General features: G+C 45.5%; 6 protein-coding genes across 6 annotated transcripts; 4 read left to right on the forward strand and 2 right to left on the reverse strand. All coding sequences in view use genetic code 12, as the record gives it.

The window, feature by feature from the left end:
• Window positions 1-241: 241 nt before the first annotated feature.
• CXQ85_005215 (uncharacterized protein) lies at window positions 242-3,313 on the forward strand (the record flags this gene model as incomplete). The annotated part of the gene is made up of 1 exon (XM_025488814.1): window positions 242-3,313. The coding sequence occupies one exon, from the start codon at window positions 242-244 to the stop codon at window positions 3,311-3,313; it is 3,072 nt and encodes a 1,023-aa protein (XP_025343581.1).
• Window positions 3,314-4,093: 780 nt separating this feature from the next.
• Window positions 4,094-4,552, forward strand: EGD1 (Egd1p; the record flags this gene model as incomplete). Its single annotated transcript, XM_025488815.1, has 1 exon — window positions 4,094-4,552. The coding sequence occupies one exon, from the start codon at window positions 4,094-4,096 to the stop codon at window positions 4,550-4,552; it is 459 nt and encodes a 152-aa protein (XP_025343582.1).
• Window positions 4,553-4,885: 333 nt separating this feature from the next.
• On the reverse strand, window positions 4,886-6,490 carry ADE4 (amidophosphoribosyltransferase; the record flags this gene model as incomplete). The annotated part of the gene is made up of 1 exon (XM_025488816.1): window positions 4,886-6,490. One exon carries the CDS (start codon window positions 6,488-6,490, stop codon window positions 4,886-4,888), a length of 1,605 nt encoding a protein of 534 aa, XP_025343583.1.
• Window positions 6,491-7,670: 1,180 nt separating this feature from the next.
• On the reverse strand, window positions 7,671-9,299 carry DHH1 (DExD/H-box ATP-dependent RNA helicase; the record flags this gene model as incomplete). Its single annotated transcript, XM_025488817.1, has 1 exon — window positions 7,671-9,299. The coding sequence occupies one exon, from the start codon at window positions 9,297-9,299 to the stop codon at window positions 7,671-7,673; it is 1,629 nt and encodes a 542-aa protein (XP_025343584.1).
• Window positions 9,300-10,712: 1,413 nt separating this feature from the next.
• RIA1 (GTPase) lies at window positions 10,713-13,865 on the forward strand (the record flags this gene model as incomplete). The annotated part of the gene is made up of 1 exon (XM_025488818.1): window positions 10,713-13,865. The coding sequence occupies one exon, from the start codon at window positions 10,713-10,715 to the stop codon at window positions 13,863-13,865; it is 3,153 nt and encodes a 1,050-aa protein (XP_025343585.1).
• Window positions 13,866-14,121: 256 nt separating this feature from the next.
• CXQ85_005220 (uncharacterized protein) lies at window positions 14,122-15,150 on the forward strand (the record flags this gene model as incomplete). The annotated part of the gene is made up of 1 exon (XM_025488819.1): window positions 14,122-15,150. The coding sequence occupies one exon, from the start codon at window positions 14,122-14,124 to the stop codon at window positions 15,148-15,150; it is 1,029 nt and encodes a 342-aa protein (XP_025343586.1).
• Window positions 15,151-15,366: the final 216 nt, after the last annotated feature.

The raw sequence follows: 15,366 nt of genomic DNA on the forward strand, positions 1-15,366 counted from the left end.
TGTGTGTTGCGTAATTGTAGTCCAAACTTTTGCTATTTCGCAGAGGTATACCGAGTTTTCCCCCCTTTTCTCGGCCTTATACTTTCCTAAAATTATTTGCCGAACCAAAAATTGGGGTATTTAAGGGCGCCCACCCCCCAGTTTTTCTCATCTTTTTTCTCTACCACTTTCTTTTCCTCCTGAGAGTTTGAAACTTGCCTGGCAACAACTTTCGAACACAAACTCAGCAACGCCATCTACAATGGCACAACTCTTCACCATTCAGCTCCCCATTAACCAAATGGGTAGCTTTTCTAACAACAGTATCGACACTTCGAAGACGACCTTGGATATCCAGTTGGATAACGAGGAACTCCAGAAGTTCTTTCTTCATTATTCTCAACTGACCTCTAGCCCTCAAGCTAGAACCCTCTTCCAGTCGAAGATTGACGCCCAATTGGCCGAGCTTGTCACAAAGCCCGTTTCTTCGACTGAAATTATCCCCGCTACAACCACTGGGACGGTTGTGAGCGACGAATCTAATGTTTCAGGCCTGAGCTCTGGAAACGGCGCTTCTGAAACCTTGGTAGGCGATATTCTCGTCCCCAAGAAGCCAGTTTCCGACCTCTTTGCTTTAAAGAAGGCAAACCATGTTCCATTTTTTGGCCCTGACCAATTCAAGTCTTTTGTGGTTCCACAGGAGGTCTTGGAGTTTCCCGGTTCCAATTTCTGGTTTGATATCTTCTCTAAAAAGCAGGTTGAGCGTCCTTTGACCTTCAAGCCTACTCGGACAGCCCCCAAGATCACCCTCTTGGTCGAGCAGTTCTCGAGAGAGTACGTTCGTACTCAGAAGGCTATCAGAGCTCCTGATGTTTCTCTGAAGTTGGCCATGTCAACAGTTCAGACGAAGACGGATGCCTCTGAGAAGGTTCAGATGGTCAACTTGCAGCCTGGTCTGTACTACCACTTTAAGAGACTTCTCAAGTTTCAAAAGTACTACGATCAGTACAAGGACTACTTGCCTCTGGTTGAAAGAGCAGAGAAAGCTTATGGTTTATCTGGTGAACCAGTTACTGCTCCAAAGCCAAAGACTGTTGCATTGGAAGAGGCTCCTATCGTTAAGGTTTCACCGGTTGAAACCAAGAAGCCTTCTCCCAAGACATCGCCTGTTGATGTCGCCAAGCCATCAGTGACTAAACCTGTGTCTGCCAAGGCACCCAAGTCATTTGCAACTTCCATTCCAGTTGTTCCTAAGGGACCAGTTCCTTCCAAAGTACCCAAGGTTTCTGCTTGGGGAAAGAAGGTCGATTACAAGCAATGGAGGTTGTCTTCTGATGATGATGAGGAGGAGGAGACTCAATCTGAGACTCCTAAACCCGAGACCACCGTGGTTTCTGAGGCCCCCAAGACTCCTCTGGCTTCTTCCACTGAGGAAGTGAAGCCTGTTGAGCCTGTCACCTCAAAGCAGCCTAGCAGCGAGGAACAGAAGCCCAACATCACTGGCGGAAAGTTTCAGCCAGGCCAGTACACTCATTTCAGGAACCTCCTTAAGTTCCAGAAGTACTATGACTGCTACAAGGGTTACATTCCTCTTGTTGAGCAGGCCGAGAAGGACTTTGGCTTGACTGACGTTGCTCCAATCGTCAACCCTTCTTCCAACAAGCCAGTTTCTGTCGCTGAGCCCCTCCAAGTTTCTGAAATCAAGGAGGAGCTTACTGAATTAGTTGAGGAGTCTGTTGTTGTTGATCTGCCAGCCAACAACTTGCAAGTTAGCAGTTTCTCATACTATCACCACTTCACAAAGCTCCACAAGCTTTGTGAGTACCACCACACCTACCATAAGTGCATTCCTCAGGTGAGTCAGGCTGTCAAGGCTTGTTACTCGCCCATCGTTGAGATCTCTCCTGTTGAGATTAAAAATGCTTCTACTAGGTTGGTGTGTCCCGCCTCTGAAGGCACTAAGAAAGCCTGTGCTTCTGGTCCTTCTAAGGCTCTCAGGCCTTCGGTTGAGCTTAAGTCGCTTCCTCCCTTGGATGTCTCTCTGTTGGCATCCCTTTTGCATGCTTCTGGTCCAGCCTCAGCTGTTTCTAAGGCACCCGAACCTTCTTTGGTCGCTTCTAAGTCTTTGGATAAGCCCACGTCGTCTTTGAAGGCCCCCAAACCTTCGGCTACTCCTAAGTCTTCGCCAAAGAAGCCTTCTCCACCAAAGCAGCCTTCTCCTTCGAAGGTGCCTAAGTCTTTCTCGACTTCCATTCCAGTTGTTCCTAAGGGACCTGTTCCCTCAGCTGTGCCCAAGCTTTCTGCCTGGGGTAAGAAGACGGACTTTAAGCAGTGGAGATCTTCTGACGATGAAGAAGATGATAAGACCGTTCCTGAGACTGTTGTTGTCTCCAAGACTACTGAGGTGCCTGAACCTCCCAAGACTTCTTTGGCTTCTGTTCCTCCTAAGGAAGAAGTCAAGCCAGTGGACTCTCCACTGAAGACTCTGTCCGGTAGAAGATTGCAGCCGGGCCAGTATACTCACTTTAGGAACCTTCTCAAGTTCCAGAAGTACTTTGACTGTTACAAGTCGTATGCTCCACTTGTTGAACAAGCCGAAAAGGACTACGGTTTGTCTGACGTCGCTCCAATTGTGGATCCTTCTTTGAGCAAGCCTGCTCAGCCTGACACTGAACTCCTCCTCCTTCCTGACCTTAAGGAAGAGGTTGAGGTTGTCGAGAAACCTCAAGTTGTTGATCTTCCTACCAACAACTTGCAAGTTAGTTGTTTCTCCCATTACCATCATTTGAAGAAGCTTTTCAAGCTTCTTGACTATTGTGGGACTTACCATCAGTATGTTCCTCAAGTGACTCTGGCCGTCAACGCTTGTCACACTCCTTTGATTGACATTCTTCCAGTTACACTTCAAGGAGCTTCCATCAGCTTCAATATTCCCAAGAATGTCATCTTTCCCATTCATAAAGAATTGGTACTTCTTGAATGGGCCAAGATTGATGTACCGGTTGCATCCCTGGATGAGTCCTCTTCAAACTCGTCCCCTGTTCTTTCAGACGACAATTTAATTCCTGTGGTTTCCCTGTCTCCAGATGCTGAATCCCCCAAAGCATCAAAAGACGAAGCCCATTGCATTGAGACCCTGGTGGCCTCTCCCGTCCTGAAAAGACCTAAATCGCCGTCAGCCTCCAAACTCTCCTACCCTAGTCATATGTCTTCTAAGGAAAAATTAAGAAGGGAGAGAAGATTGAGAGCTGCGGGAAACAAAAAAGTTCCTGGTTCTCCGTTGTTGGGAGACCTTTCGCCACTTCTGATGAAGACTGGTTCTGTTAAGACATGATATTCATGCATAAGAGGCGGTGCCCCTAAGTTAGCACTCGTCCAAGAAAATAATAGGTAATAAAGAAATAAATAAGTAAACTGTAGAAGTAGAGAAAAAAAGTGGGAAGTGGTTGTGACAAATTAAAGTGGAGTTGGCTGGTCCATGAAGAGTTCGTCAAGTATTCTTCTTAGTCACTGTTCAGCTAAAGCTCTTGGCCACAACTATAGAAGGATCTATTGTAAGCTTTACGATTTTTTTGCAAGATTATTAAAGTTTCAAGCACGAAATCATCAACATCGGTACTACTTCGACACCTGGTGTGGCTGATTTGCACCCATTTAAGGTCGCAGACGAGATCCCAAAACGAACAGTAACAAACACAGCAGCACTTGTAAAAGATAGTCATGAATTCATCTTATCAAAGGCATAAACCTACCAATCGTTCGATTATTGGTATAAAAAAGGAGAATTATCTGTTTATTCAGCTTAATGTTGGCCCACAAGTGCACTGACTGAGACAAGATAAGCTCTCCACCTCCACGCTACACTGAAGCCTTTCTGGCACCACAGCCACTTCCCAAAACCCAATTTCCTACACTATCAACAACTGAAAATTTTTTACCGTTCCAATTTCCAAAGAAGGACCAGAGAGACCCGAATAAGGTTATATTGGAGTGTGATCACGTGATCGTTTTCCCAAATCTACCGGTCGTGTCCACACCCGTATGTCGAGAAAATTTCAACACTGACAGTAGAAAAAATCCTTTCCCCAGAAACTTCCCCAAGTCCCGAACAAACATGCCAATTGATCCAGAGAAGTTAGCCAAGTTGCAGAAGTCCAACCCTAAGAAGGTCGGTGGTGCCAGAGTTAAGGCCAAGAAGGTCGTCAAGGAGGTGGACGACGTCAAGCTCGTTGAGGCCTTGGGTAAGTTGAAAGCTACCAAGGTCGAGGGCGTTGAGGAGGCCAACTTCTTCAAAGACAATGGCAAGGTTTTGCACTTCAACAGAGTCGGTGTTCAGGCTGCTTCCCAGTCCAACACTTTTGCCTTCACTGGTTACCCACAGGAAAAGGACATCACCCAGTTGATCCCAGGTATCTTGCCTCAGTTGGGTGCTGAGAACTTGGAGGCTTTGAGAAAGTTGGCCGAGCAGATCCAGGGCGGTAAGGCTCCTACTGAGTTGAACGCTGGTGCCGAGGGTGGTGACGAGGACATTCCAGACTTGGTTCAGGGCGAGAAGTTTGACGATGTCGAGTAAGAAAAAGGAAAGATGTATATACGATACAGCAGAGGGTTGACGCCTGCGGAGGCTCTCTGGCGTAGCATTAATTCACGAAATGCAACAAGACGACGAAGTAGACGATGATTTTGAGGAATAGCCGCTGGTGGTGCTGATTATGCATGAACTACACCTCTGATCTTTGATTCTGCCTATTATGTATATTCCTTGGTTGTTCTCAGTTCTTCACGGACAGTGTTCGGGTCTCCATGGCATGGTTCCTGCCATTGCTCGCCTGAAATGCTCTTTATTTCTATTAGTGTTGGCATGCCTTGCATGTCAGTTATCATGGTAACATAGTGTTTAGCCTGTTTATGGCGCATGGTCGCCAGCGTTATGTATGGAGATATCCAGCTCAGCCTTCACGTCCACGAGGTCCAGAACGTCGATACAAGCGTCCACGCTCAAGCCCTTGGTCACTTCCTTCAATCTCTGATTCTGTGCTCTGATCTTCTCCAACTCCTGGATGTAGTTGTCCTCTGGACCAGTGATGTACTGACCAGTGAAGACACCAACCTCAAAGGTCAGGGTCTTTTCGCTTGTACAACAGTCGATCAAGTCTTGGAGATCCTGGTAGAAGACCTTATCGGCGCCAATGACGTCGGCAATCTCCTTCTCGGTTCTATCGAAACCAACAAGAGCCTTAGTATCAGCCAAGTCAATACCGTAGATATGGTTGAAACGAATAGGTGGGGCACAAGAGGCGATCATGACCTTCTTAGCACCGGCCTCACGGGCCATTTGAACGATTTCCTTAGAGGTGGTACCTCTGACGATAGAGTCATCGACCAACAAGACGTTACGGCCGTTGAACTCAGACTCCATAGCGTTCAACTTTCTTCTCACACTCAGGCGTCTTTCTTGCTGGTTAGGCATGATGAAAGTACGGCCAATGTATCTGTTCTTAACGAAACCCTCTCTGTAAGGAACGTTCAAAGACACGGCACACTGCAAAGCAGAGGTACGCGAGGTGTCTGGGACAGGAATCACCACATCGATCTCGCCCAAAACATCGTGGTTAGGGAAACTCTTACGGATCTTAGTAGCCAAACGGTTACCCATTTCGATTCTGGATCTGTAGACAGAAACACCGTCCAACACAGAGTCAGGTCTGGCGAAGTAGACGTACTCAAAGATATCTGGAGAGAAGATCTTTGGTTCCACAACCTGTCTGAATTCAGGCTTGTTCTTGGCGTCTGGGGCCTTTGGAATGATAACAGCCTCACCAGGACCAATGTCTCTGAACTTGTTGTAGCCGTGAGCCTTCAAAACGACAGACTCAGAGGCAAGCATATAGTCGATCAGACCGTCTTCGTTGGTTCTCTCACCAAACAAAAGCGGACGGATACCGTTAGGATCACGGAAACCAATAACACCATAACCAGCAAGCATAGCAGTACAAGAGTAAGCACCTCTAACGAAAGACATGGTCAGGGTCAAGGCAGCGAAAAGATCCTGGTTGTTGACACGGCTCTTGTTGGACTTGTCCAACTCAGAAGCGAAAATGTTGAGCAAAAGCTCAGAGTCCGAATCCGTGTTGATGTGTCTGTGGACGGTCTCGTCCAAGTACTCTCTCAACTCCAGCGAGTTGACCAAGTTACCGTTGTGGGACATGCAAATACCATATGGCGAGTTGACATAGAACGGCTGGGCCTCACTGCCAGCACTAGAACCAGCAGTAGGGTATCTCAAGTGAGTGATACCCATGTTACCCACGAGGTTGACCATTCTCAGCTGGGTGAACACATCTCTAGCCATACCGTTACCCTTGCACTGGTAGAAACGGCCTCTGGCTCCACACGTCACTATACCAGCAGCGTCCTGGCCTCTATGCTGAAGGAACATGGCACCTTCAAAAAGCTCGGAAGCAACATTATTCTTCTGGTTGGCAAGCACCACGGCCAAAATTCCACACATGGTATGTTTTGTAGGTTAACTGTTAGAGCACAGTGGTAGTTTTGAGAAAGTGGTAGAGATGAGCTTCGCGGGTCCGAGTCAGAAAAAAAGCGTACCGTCTGGATGAGCCACAAATTGGTGGGGCGCCCTGGGGAAGCTGATTTGCGCTGGAGATTTGATGATTTATGTGTTTACTGTGTTTATGGTGGAGAGGAAGAGAATGTAAGTAATTCAAAAGAATTAGTCTTTTCGGTTGAGGTTTAGGTTTGGTGGTATTTTCTTTCTTTCTTTTTTGTGACTTTTTTTTTTTTTTTTCACCTCATACTTAACGCTTTTTCGCAGCCAAATGGGACCAAATTGGCCAGCCCAGTAGAATGACTAAGTGTCGTCTGAATGGGACTAAAAGTGGACTAAGGAGAGGTTGCTTGGGTAAATTTAGTGTAGTCTGGTTCACTCTGTAAGTAAATCAGTGCTCTTGAAAAGGATTTCTATGTTAACGGTTTATGTGAGCCATGTTGCTTAGCCAATTGCAGCCCCACAAATGTCAGATAAGAGTCATCCTGAAGTTGTGGGTTCTGAAGTTGGGATTTGGATCCTTTGGCTTGACTATGTTCTACACTTGTCATTAAAATTTAAATAATAAAACAAAACTATGAAATGAAAACACCATATGAATACAACCCATAAATCGGATGATGGAATATGAAAAGGGTTAATGAAATCTATAACTGGAGCAGATTATCCCAAACAAGCATCAGGAAAAACTGAAATCGTAACTCGTAAAAATAGGCACAGGACAATGAATGCCACCGGAGTGGTGATGAATGATTTGTGTTGAACTGATCGACAGGGCCTGTCGTTATCATTATTAATGAAACATCAAAATGCTAGATTCGTGACAGCAGAGAGAACACTGATGCTGTCATCCTGTCGACTATCGATTCTTTGACTCGCTCGAAATGCACGTTGGGTCTTCTCCAGATGGAAGATAAGCTTGCAATGATTGCATGAAGGGAAATTGGACTTTTTTTCTTTTTTGTGGATTTTTTTGATTTTTTTTTTTTTTTTTTTATTTTCTTTGTAAATCTTTCTTTTTTAAATTCAATAAGTAACAACAGATTTTCGGTATTTTCTTTCAAATCTAGATACCGTTGCTGATGAGTTCGACGGAGTCTGTTGTCTGGGGCATGGTGCAACTCAGCTATTGCTGTTGCTGCTGCTGCTGGGGTGGTGGACCGCTAAACTGCTGAGGGTGTCCATTAAATTGGGGTGGACCTTGCATGTGAGGTGGGAACCCGTATTGAGGAGGGAACTGGCCGTATTGAGGGTATTGAGGAACACCTTGTGGACCACCTTGTTGGCCGTTAAATTGTTGGCCCTGGGGTGGCTGTGGAACTTGCTGAGGTTGTTGCTGGGGCAGCTGCTGAGGCTGCTGAGGATGCTGTAAGTGTTGTGGAATAGGTTGTTGTTGGAGCTGTTGGGCTACCTGTGGAGGGACGCCTTGTGGGAAGCCTGGTGGTGGAATTTGAGGTTGGCCCTGGTACTCGTAGCCATTCTTGGTGTGATCCTTGGTCTTTGGCAACTCATCGAGCTTGAATGGCTTTGGAATGGTTTCCTCGTCTTCGTTGACATACAACGATTTGTCAATGTTAGCTGGGATAGGCTTGATTTCGGTACCCAATTCCTGCTCGATTTTATACAAATTGTATCTGTCATTCCAAGACATCAAGTTGATAGCCAAACCCAAGTGACCGAATCTACCGGAACGACCAATTCTGTGCAAGTAGGTCTCGGCGGTCTTAGGGAAATCGAAGTTGATAACAACATTAACGGCTTGGACATCGATACCTCTGGTCAACAAATCGGAACACACCAAGTTACGGACCTTGCCCTGTCTAAATTCGTGAAAAACCTTGTTTCTGGCTGATTGAGGCATCTTGGCGTGGGAGTAGTAACATGAGTAGCCCAATTCGGTAATCTTCTTAGCCAACAACTCCACTCTGTTTGTAGAGTTACAGAAAATGATCGACTGGTTAATTTGCAACTTGCTGAAAAGAGTGTTCAAGCAATGCAACTTCTGCTTTTCCTCAACGAAAGCGTAAAACTGAGAAATACCTCTCAAGGTCAACTCGTCCATCAAGTTGATCTCGTAAGGCTTCGTCAAGTGCTTATCCATAAAAGACTTGACAGCATAAGGGAAGGTGGCAGAGAATAAGAGCGATTGTCTGCCGGCTGGGAAAAATGAAAGGATCTGTTCAATGACGTTTCTAAACTCTCTCAGCAACATCTTATCGGCTTCGTCCATAACAAAAAGAGGACATTCGGACAAATCGGCAATATCTCTCGAGGCCAAGTCCAAAACACGGCCTGGGGTACCCACAAGCACGTGGACGGTTTCGTGCAATCTCAAAATATCATCTTGCAAGTTGGTACCACCGGTGGTGACCATGCACTGGATACCCAAGTGCTTACCCAAAGTTCTGACGACCTGAGACGTCTGCAAAGCCAATTCTCTAGTAGGAACGAGAATCAAGGCCTGGATCTTATTAAGTTTAGGCTTAACCTGCTGCAAGGAGGGAATGACAAAAGAGGCAGTCTTACCAGTACCGTTCTTTGCTCTGGCCAAGATGTCTCTGCCCGCAAGAGCCATTGGAATGGACTCTTCCTGGATAGGAGAGGGTTTTTCGAAACCAGCTTCGAAAATGCCCATCAATAATTCTCTCTTCAAGTTGAAATCTTCAAAAGTCTTGCCATGTGTCGTCAAGACATCTTCTGTCTGTTTTCTTGTGTCCTTTGCCGGCACGTTTAGTTTGCTTTTCCAATCTGACATTGTTTGTATAGTTTGTGTATGTGTGTAGGGATGATAGATGTAGATGAAGTAAAACCTAATGGTGTTCGTTGAAAGCTTTCTAAGGCGTGGTGCGTGCACGCCCTTGGCCAGACTGGTCCAGGAGCTCCAGGCACGTGAGGCCCTTCCCAGCAGCAGCCAACGACCCAGGAATTAATTAAATGGATTTAAACAAAAGAAGGTGGTCAATTTGATGATTTGGGCTTGTTTTCAGAAGTAAACTGTACTTGTGTGGCGAAATAGTGCTGGGGCTGTCGTTTATAGCTGGCTGCGAAATCGCCTCTCCAAGTGTCAAAGCCTTGCTTAAGCGATGAACACCACCGGGGCCTCTAAATGGGCTTGTTTTGGGCAATTGGGTTGAGTTTGGGGAAAGATTGCTGATCTAGTGTTTAATTATTATTTTTATAAACTAAGTGTATTTTATCTATAGACTTCTTTAGATTATTTTTCACTAAATTCTGGTAAAACCGTTGAGAAACCGTTATTGCTCGCTAGTCTCAGGATAGCAGGAATAGTGCAAATAGTATAAAAACTAAAAAAACCGAAAACTTTTATTATTTATGCTCTAATGCTGGATCTATAAAAGCGACTACTTAATGAATTACTTTTTGGGTCTTAGTCTTCGGTTTGCTGGATATAAACTGGTGTGGGCCACTTGATGCTTGCCCAGGCAACCAGTCCTAGTAGAAATAATGTCTAACATATCCAGCAAAGCCAGCTTCATTAGTAATAAATATAGATACCCTGAGATTTGAATGCTCTGAAATGATGCCTTTGTTCATGGATTGAAGGTTGGAATAGCAGTGTAGAAGGAAGAACTAGTCCACCAAAAGAGCCCTCAAGCCGTGAAACGACTTTGAGTCCATTTGTCCATTCCCGACACTTCAAGACACTTATGGACCTTGAAAAGTAACAGTTAATGCTTACGTTACTTCATAGTCATTGTCGGTATGCCGTTTCCATACCATGATACACTGCTCCAACCGTTCTCCTCTTCTCCTCTGATCCCTCCATATTCCCAACAACTCAAGCATCCCCTTACTGAACAGCTGGATCGGCTTTCAGCAAGAATTTCACCATCTGATCCTCCACGCCAGCGTCCTCAAGCTTCGTCTTCATCTGCTGCATGATCTCTGCCTCATCGGTTCTCACCACCAACTCTTTATCCATCAATTCCTGCTTGCTCAAGTTGAAAGGAAACACACAAGTCTCCTTACTGCAAACCAAAATCGCCACTGCCAGCAGAAGCAAGTTCTTCTTTAATGGTGAACAGCATAAGGGACAAAGCATGGAGTAAGTGCCTGATGAGCATCGCACTGCGACTTATGTATATAACTGCTGATCAAGCTGGTACTACTTACTCATTACCAATTACCACTATAAAATAGCATTACCATGAAGCTTTCTCCAGAAAAGGTCCGTGACCTTCAAGCTTCCACGCCCAATGTCCGGAACATCTGCATTTTGGCCCATGTTGATCATGGCAAGACGTCGTTGAGTGACTCGCTTTTGGCCACCAACGGTATAATATCCCAGCGAATGGCTGGTAAAGTGAGGTACTTGGATTCCCGTGAGGACGAACAGCTTCGAGGCATTACCATGGAGCTGTCTGCTATTTCTTTGTATTTCAAGGTGATGAGGAAGAAGGAGGGAAGCAACTCAGATGAAGCCGAGGTTAAAGAACACTTGATTAACCTTATAGACTCACCTGGGCATATTGATTTCTCTTCAGAAGTGTCCACTGCATCTCGTCTTTGTGATGGTGCTGTGGTTTTAGTTGATGTCGTCGAGGGAGTTTGCTCCCAGACGGTGAATGTGCTCAGACAGTGCTGGGTGGACAGATTGAAGCCGATTTTGGTGCTTAACAAGATGGATAGGTTGGTGAATGAATGGCGTTTCCTGCCTTTGGAAGCATATCAGCATATTCTGAGGCTTGTGGAGCAAGTGAACTCGGTTATCGGCTCGTTCTACGCTGGTGACAGAATGGAAGACGATATGAAGTGGAGAGAGTCCGGTGCGGAAGGCGAATACGTTGAAAGGTCTGACCTGGACCTTTATTTCTCTCCTGAGAGCAACAATGTCATTTTTGCCTCGGCTGTTGACGGCTGGGCTTTTTCCATTAACACTTTTGCTCGCATTTACCTGGCAAAACTTGGATTTTCTCATGCTGTGTTGTCTAAGACTTTGTGGGGTGACTTTTACTTGGATATGAAAAACAAAAAGATTATTCCTGGAAACAAATTGAAATCTTCTCAAGCATCACTCAAGCCGCTTTTTGTCTCCCTTGTTTTAGAGCAAATTTGGAACATCTACGACGCATGCCTCTTGAACAGAGACGATGAGAAACTCGAGAAAATTACCAGTAAACTAGGTTCGAAACTTTCCCCTCGTGACTTGCGTTCTACCGACTATAAGAGTTTACTTAACTTGATTATGTCCCAATGGATTCCGTTGAGTCATGCTCTTCTTGGTGCCGTGATTGAGTACTTGCCAAACCCTTCGGAAGCTCAGCAACAGAGAATGGAAAAGATCTTGGATGAATGTATCTATAGCGCTGTTCCTGAAACACCCCGTGAAGAGCTTTTAGATGAATCTTTCAAGAAGGCTTTGGAGGCTTGCGATGCTTCGGACCCCGAATCCCATACATTAGCATATGTGTCCAAAATGCTTTCCGTTCCAAATGCTGAGCTCCCCAAAGAAGCTACAGTTGCACCAAGTGCTGAAGAGCTCCAGGAAAGAAGTCGAAAGGCCCGTGAGATTGCCAAGAAGGCTTCAGACGCTGCAGCAGCTTTAGCTGATGCTCGTTTGGAAGAAGAAGATGGTGGAGAGATCTACCTTGAAACGAAACCAGATCAGTTCCAATGGGAGTTTGAGGAAGATCCAGACGAAGAAGAAGAAGAGACGGAGGTTGAAAAAGAGACTTTGGTCGCCTTCACTAGAGTCTACTCTGGTACGTTGATTCGTGGCCAAAGCGTTTGTATCGTCGGTCCCAAGTATGACCCAGCGTTGGGCAAGGACCATCCATCCAACATTGAACAATTCCGTGAGAACGTCGTCATCCAAGATCTTCTTTTGATTATGGGCCGTGAGTTTGTGAGAGTTGGTTCTGTACCTGCTGGAAACATCGTTGGCTTGATTGGCTTGGGTGACCTTGTCTTGAAGAATGCTACCATCATGTCAGAGTTACCAGAAGGTAAGCCATACTTAAACTTTGCATCGACTGCCACTTTAATTCACAACAAACCAATCATGAGAGTTGCCATTGAGCCTGACAATTTGCTTAAATTGCATAAGCTCGAGAAGGGATTGGATTTGCTTACAAAAGCTGATCCTGTTCTTGAGTGGTACATTGATGATGACTCTGGAGAACTTATTGTCTGTGTTGCTGGTGAGTTGCATTTGGAAAGATGTCTTAAGGATCTTGAAACCCGTTTTGCACCAGGATGTGACGTGGTGATCAAAGAGCCTGTGATTCCTTTTAGGGAAGGATTGAATGTCGATGCCAAGCCTTCAATCACTAAGGAGGAGCTTGAAGAAGCCAGTGATGCCGAAGAGGAAGAAGTTGAAGAGGATGAGGTTGATTTGCAAATTGAAGTATACCCATTGCCAGATGAAGTGACCAACTTCTTGACCAAGAGCGAGCATGAAATCAAGGACTTAGTAAACTCAAGACTCACCAACTCAGCAGAAGAATTCGAGAAGCATGTTGCTTTGTTTAACGAAAAGTTCCTTGGTGTTCTTGAAGAGCACACACTTCCTCGTGAAGTTCTTGAAATATTCCTGACTGCCAAGGACTTTATCAACAATGTCATCAGCTTCGGACCAAAAAGAGTCGGTGCTAACGTTTTTGTTGAGGACCCAACCAATGGCCAGCAGTTCCGCAGAGCATTGGTGAAGGAGAATGAGGAGGCAACTAGGTTTGAGTTTGAGTCCAACGTGTTGGGTGGATTCCAGCTAGCAATGAACGAAGGCCCCCTTTGTTCAGAGCCGGTTCAGGGTACCATTGTTGTGCTCAAGCGTACTTACAGACCTGATACTGAAGAGGTCTTGCTCAACTTGGCAGGAAGAATTTTGAAGCAAACCAGGCAGCTTATCCACAAGGGGTTCTTGCTCAATGCGCCTCGTCTTTTCCTTGCCATGTACACATGTGAGATTCAAACATCTCCTGAAGTACTTGGAAAGGTCTATGTCGTCATCCAGAAGAGAGGTGGATCGATTATATCTGAAGAAATGAAAGAAGGTACGCCATTTTTCACCATCAACGCCAGAATCCCAGTTGTGGAAGCCTTTGGATTCTCAGAAGAAATCAGAAAGAGAACTTCAGGTGCTGCAAGTCCTCAGCTTGTGTTCGATGGTTTTGATATGCTTGACATTGATCCATTCTGGGTACCCCACACTGAAGAAGAGCTTGAAGAGCTCGGAACATTCGCTGAAAGAGAAAATGTCGCAAGAAGGTACATGAACAACATCAGAAGAAGAAAGGGTCTTTTCGTCGACGAAAAGGTTGTTAAGAATGCAGAGAAGCAGAGAACCTTGAAGAAGGATTAAACCACCAAAAGCCTGAGGAATCAAGTATCAACACATTGATGGAATTGTATTTTATCAGAAAAGGTTGATCTTGACAATCCAACATAAACTACAGAGTGTGATTGGTGCCTCTACCTAAATAATTTTATTACCACGGCGATTTCCCTATATTTGCCTCTTTCGTCTCTTGTAGATGGTTGCAAAATCTCGTGTAGTACACTTCGCACCTTAAGTAAAAAAAAAAATTAGTAAGAGCATCTACAGATCAGTTCAAGCAATGAGCACGGAAGAAGCAATTTCCGAGCGACAAAAACAACCAGAGAAACTTCAAGAGGCCCAACGAAAACTGGATACCCAGCGCAAGTTGGAATTTATCACAATGGTCAGACGAAACATGGAGAACAGGAAGATGAAAGAGTCTGGCAGTGGGTCCTTCCTGCCGTTCCCCAAGGAAGAAAACCCATTTAAGATGGGCTTTGGGCTTGAAGAGATCAAGCTAATAAAGCAGGAAATGGAAAAGATGATCCTGAAGATTGGTCTCAAAGATGTCGTTAGTCTAAGAGACAATGATGAGATAATGAAGCTTCAGCAGAAGATTGCAGAAGTGGAAGCAGAGAGACTGGCAGAGTCAGGCTTTTCTTTATACGGAACGAACGACGAAGAGGGTCTTCATGAAGGGACGATGGAGGATTACGAAGAATACGATGATCTAGAACAGGACGACTACGATATTGGAGAAATTCAAGGTGACCCAGAGTTTCTGTATGACTACGGTCCCACGCATCACATCGAAGTAGAGCTTAGCGATGGACCTGCTGGCGAAAGCAGAAATAGAGACGATGAGCCATCGTGTGAGTTCACGTTTGAATATGACAGGAACGGGAAGCTCGTGCCCACATACTGTAATGTGGAAGAGCAGCTTCGATTCATGAATTTGCATCTGCGAGATAAGCAGGGCCGTGTTGAAGCGCCCCAGGAGGTGGCTGAGACCGGCAAGAAGAAAAAGAAGAAGAATAACAAAAAGAAGAAGAAACAGGAACCACAGCGTGCTATTGACGAGAACACCGGGTGTCTCTTTTGCCAGTATGAAGCGTTCTTTGGCGTCAAGCCCGTGCATATGATGCGCTGGTACGACCAGAAGGTAATGGCTGAAGAGAGACATAGGCAGAAGGTTAGAGAGAAGCTCGAGAAGGCTAAGCTGAAGGCCCTCAGGCGTCAGCAGCCAGGGTACAGGGAGGAGGAACTCGCCAACGAGGAAGCAGAGGACCTGGACGGCAGCAGGACCACGGTGGTGGACCAAGGATAACGAAAAAAAATTAACTTATATCTACATATCACGAACCATGATTAATGAAATGCGTCCTCGGCACCAGCCAGGACCGACACGAGCTGGATAGGTGTAGCTCAGTAGTAGAGTACTATCAACACCAGAGCCCATGAACCTCTAATACCCCAAATAACCAATTTCACTTCCTCTAGGACCACAACACTCTCTGTTTATTCTCAGTCTGCAATCTACCCT

This window comes from Candidozyma haemuli, assembly GCF_002926055.2.
Source record: "Candidozyma haemuli strain B11899 chromosome Unknown I_2014730914, whole genome shotgun sequence".
Classification (NCBI taxonomy): Eukaryota; Fungi; Ascomycota; class Pichiomycetes; order Serinales; family Metschnikowiaceae; genus Candidozyma; species Candidozyma haemuli.